Source organism: Austrofundulus limnaeus, unplaced genomic scaffold, assembly GCF_001266775.1.
Source record: "Austrofundulus limnaeus strain Quisiro unplaced genomic scaffold, Austrofundulus_limnaeus-1.0 Scaffold160, whole genome shotgun sequence".
Taxonomy (NCBI): domain Eukaryota; kingdom Metazoa; phylum Chordata; class Actinopteri; order Cyprinodontiformes; family Rivulidae; genus Austrofundulus; species Austrofundulus limnaeus.
Genome location: NW_013952562.1, coordinates 90,696 through 95,384, shown reverse-complemented (window position 1 = coordinate 95,384; position 4,689 = coordinate 90,696). Strand labels below are relative to the sequence as shown.

Below are 4,689 nucleotides of genomic sequence, written 5' to 3'. Positions count from 1 at the left end.
TATTACAATGAAGTATCCTCTTTGTTTAAAAAAAAATGTAAATATGTAGAAACTGAGGAGGCCAGCTGCTAGAATTATTCAAGACCTTCCCTGAAAAAGACATCTGGATTGGAGCAAATGTTCAAAATCTGTATGCTTTTCTGTGTTGGTGTCTTTCCAGATCTAGAAGCTGCCCATGCCAGCGGCAGTAATGCACACCCATACCTTAAGAGAGGCACGCATTTGAACTGTGTTCTGATAACAGGTTGAATTACCCCTGTTAAGTACAGAGGATGTGGTTTCCATAAAGAATATAACATTTTGATTTGTCTGATGACAGAACAGTGTTTTCCTCTTTGATTCAGTTCATTTTAATGAGTTTCTTTGAGGAGACGGCTGCCCTTTACATAATAGGGCATTATTGAAAGTGTTCATGAGTCCGTACAGTAATTTCCATAACAAAATCAAAGAATGTTTTTAATTTTAATGCAGTGGTCCCTGGGGCCCAGAAAAATCACAAGCATCCAATACAGCCTTTTGAGATTTAATGTCAGATTTTTYCAGAATCTTCCAGAATTTTATTTACAAAACATGTAATGTATTAAAATTTGTGACATTTAAGTAACTTTAAACATGTAATGCAGTGATAGAAAACAACACATCAGTCCAGCAGATCAGGAATAAAGAACATCTTCACAGTTCACCAGATTATTTCAGTCCAGTTTGTTTCAGAGCTTTGACGTCAGCCTCTCACAGAACTCAAAGTCCTTGACGGCGAGGGCAGCGTCTCGAGCTAAAGGGGCAGGAAGGACCAGAGAGCAGTCGCTGTCGAAGTACTTCCCAGTCACTCCTTCGAGTTCTTCTGACACGGCGCAGTAGATGGGGCTGACTGCACCCTCTTCTGGTGACTGGCAGGAAGACAAAAAGGTGTAAACATAATCCACTTTCTGGGACAGGAAAGACTGACACGTGTCAATTTTACCAAAAGAAATCCAAATATCAGTTCAAAAATAAAGTTTTGAAAAACTGTGATGCTCATCAATCGTATCGAACTACAAGGGCTGCAAGTTGCTGTTGAAGAAATTTAAAAACTCTCAGAATAATATCTTATAATCAGAGAAGACCAAAGTGTTGAGCACGATTGTGGAAGACCGATGATTTGGGGCCTGGGTTGCCATGTTATGGATGTATGAAAATCTACAGAGGGGTTTATCAGATTCACATTGTTGTTTGTGAGCTCAACAGATGTTTCAGGTTATGATGTTTAACCACAGCGAATCATGAAAATACATTAGCTTGACCTCACTTGATTTACAAATCTGGTTTCCATTTGGAGTTTCAGTTTTGGCTGCTTGATTCTGTTTCGACGCGTATTGTGTTTTGTGGCCATCGACCTGTTGGAATTTTGGCTTCAAAACCAAAGTTTTTCAAACCGTTTTGGACAGTGCTTTAGATTCAAACAGTGTTCCTCAAATGACAAATTACCAACTACAGCTCATTTTTGTTTCATTTTGAGTATTCTCCTAAAATAACTTGAAGTTGTTTTACTGAATTAAGAAAAACTTGTTTCTCCAAACCATTGCTGTTTGCTACTTTTCTCCTCACCTGGATCCATTTTCTTCTGCGCAGTAACCGTCCATCTGTTTTACAGCAGTCAAAGTTCTGTTTTATCTTTGATTAATTGCCGGCTGACCTTGAGCTTGGTTTATTTCTCAATATCCTTGAAGTCAGATAAATCTCAAGTTCTGAGTATTGACAGGAGAAAAACTGAACAACGGATTCATTCGTGGTCTGCACATGCTCATTGTCAAATGTTCCTAATGTTTTGCTGCACTGTTGGGGGGAAAAGCTAACATTTTACAACAGGACCGCATGCCTTCAATCTGAGTCCTGTTTTCTTGGTATGTGAGCACCAGTTTAACAGAAACAGTCTACTGTGCAACAATAGAGGCATCAAGTCAACATTTAAAAAGAAATGGTGTGAGTGGGGCTGTTTGGTGAAACAGTCATACACTTACTTTAAAAAAGAAAAACCCAACGGTGTTAAAAATACAACGAAGCCAGAGTGAATAGTGTCTCATCACCTCTGTCTTGACAACACCAGGGTGGACAGAGTTAGCAGTGACACCTGTGGAGACATAATCAGAGAAGTACATGCAGACATGCATCATACCAAAGTTACATAAAGTTGTCAAGTAACTAAGTAAAAATACTTTACTTTACTTAAGTAGAAATTTTGTTTTTTTRTACTTTAGTGGAGTAATTATTTTTCAGCCTACTTTTTACTTCTACTCCTTACGTTTTAATTCAATTATCTGTACTTTCAACTCCTTACTTTTTAAAAATGCAAAAAGTATTCCATTTCTATTTAACTTTGACTTGTTTTTATTCCATCTTTTCATTGTTCAGAAAAAAATTATAAATAAAAAAATATCCAGACACATGGAGCCCACGGATAGAGTGAATTTGATTGTGGTTGGATGACAAATAAATACCATTCTGACATCCTGTTGGATTGAATGCACTCATTACACCTTTAACACACAAATCACATCACATTCCAGCAGGACATACTGTAGCAGAGGCATGTAGCCTAGAATGAAGATGATCGTGGCTGAAACTAGTCTAATCAGTTAATTCAAATTGTTCAACACTGACATTTTAATTTAACAATAAACTCATTATTGACTTGTGAGCCATTTTGTTATACCACTAGTAGGCCCTCCGTCAAACGTAATGATRATTCTCCAAAACTGTAATGTACAACAGCTGTTTATTAAATGAAAATGATTTATTTAACTCCCTAGGACATTTAATTCTCAGGCATTTTATTCTTTTCAACTCAAATTAAACAAAGATTAAAATGTTACCTTCAAAGTGAATAAGTAATTAAATAAATAAACCAGGTGATGGCAGGTTAAAGAAGCAGCAGTGTCCAAAATACATCAGTAACTCGCCCAAATGAACAAATTCCATCAGATTCTGCACTTTATACTGGATTCCATTTTGTGTTAATTCCATGATTCTGTCTACATTTTCTACATTGCAGAAATTATAGGGCCCTACATATCCCATGCCTATTTTTATTTATTATTTTGCACACTTGGGAAATTTTTCCACGTACCCACTGTTAATATGCTCGTGTACCCCTGGCTGGAAATTACTGCGCAAGAGAACCCTGAGGCACAGCCTAAGCTTTTATCCTTAAYGGCATTTTTTAAGTGTTCATTACTTTTACTTTTATACTTTAAGTAGTTTTAAAACGAGTACTTTCATACTTTTACTTGGGTAAAAAGCTTGAGTYGATACTTCTACTTCCAAAAAAGTATTTTTAAACCCTAGTATCGATACTTCTACTTAAGTAATGAATGTCAATACTTTTGACACCTCTGCATAGAAATAACAATGACTCAGCAATAAATCCATACACATATCGTATYTTCCACTGACACTATTCTAAAAGATTTTGCTGCAGTGTTGGTTATTTATCTGAGAAAAATATGCAAATATAGGTATAGTWAAGTACCTGTGACATCCAATTTTCATAATAAATATGGATGCGTTTTTGGGAACACAACATTAACATTTTGCAGAAAGAAAATTCACGCTGCTGGGATAAATAGTTCTTGAGATATTCACGTGTGAAGTAAGTGATGACAAAGGGGGATGTCTGCAACAGAGCGTTGCTACAGTAATTACATAGACAGTAAAGAAAACTCTGATGTTTTTTTAAGATTATTTTGAGTCACTATCAAAGAGATGATTCAGAATTCAAATAATGTTTCACTAAACAAAGACCAGAGAGTTCTCTTCTTTAAAGAGTTCCCCTTTGATGTCACTTCCTGTTTCACTTTGGCTGAGCTAAGTTCAAAAGACGTCACACCCACTTTAAATGGGAGCTGATGATGAAAAGATTGAAACAATCAAYTGTTCTTGGCAGCTGAAGTTTATAGCAGGGCACAGACAGTGTTAGCTGCAGGCTTTATGGGCAATAGGCTCTGAGTTTTAACTACGCAGGAAGAGGAATTCAAAAACATATAAAAATATAAAAAATCTTCGCTGTTTATTTGTTTTTAGATGCAGTTCCGCTTAATGTCTTGGTTTTTAGCCCACCTGTGTTACTTAGCCTGCGCGCCAGCTCRTTGGTACAGATGATGTTGTGTAGCTTAGTGTTGTTGTACACATTATCCATGAAGTGAACAAGGTTCTCGCCATGAAAATGAGAGAAGTCCACCTGACCTCTATGGTGGTTGGTTGAGCTGACGGTAACGATACGGGCTGGGGCCGACTGCTTCATCAAGTCTGAAGCAAAAAAAAAAAAAAAAAAAAAAAAAAAAAAGAGAGAGAGAAATTAGGTATATTATCTCAATAAGATGATGTTGAGGAACCATAATTTCTGATCCTTGACACAGTTGGTGTTTTACAGAGAGGACATCCAGTCTTACCCAGCAGTAAGTTGGTGAGCAGAAATGGTCCCAGATGGTTGGTGGCGTAAGAAGCCTCAAACCCATCTTTGGTGATTTCTCTGGGCAAACCTGTTAAAAATAACAAGTGGCCCAGAACAATCAGTTATTCTTCTGTAATTATGCAGACACGAGTAGTGGATTAAAATAGAACCATCGCTAAACACTAGCAACAACAAGAACAAAAATAAAACTTTACCCTTGTGAAACAATTTCATCACTTCACAGGGGTGTGTAACCCCCCCCC

At 37.0% G+C, this 4,689-nt stretch overlaps 1 protein-coding gene across 1 annotated transcript in view; it reads right to left on the bottom strand.

Annotated features, from left to right (window-relative positions):
• Positions 1 to 449: 449 nt before the first annotated feature.
• zgc:64106 (retinol dehydrogenase 11) overlaps positions 450 to 4,689 on the bottom strand; it is a 13,167-nt gene continuing 8,927 nt past the window's right edge. Inside the window, exons 3-6 of the mRNA XM_014017031.1 lie at positions 4,425 to 4,514; positions 4,093 to 4,281; positions 1,998 to 2,107; positions 450 to 887 (exon numbers count right to left, since the gene is read on the bottom strand). Of these exons, the coding sequence (XP_013872485.1) occupies positions 708 to 887; positions 1,998 to 2,107; positions 4,093 to 4,281; positions 4,425 to 4,514 (569 nt within the window). The 3' untranslated portion in view covers positions 450 to 707. The remainder of the gene's footprint in view (positions 888 to 1,997; positions 2,108 to 4,092; positions 4,282 to 4,424; positions 4,515 to 4,689) is intronic.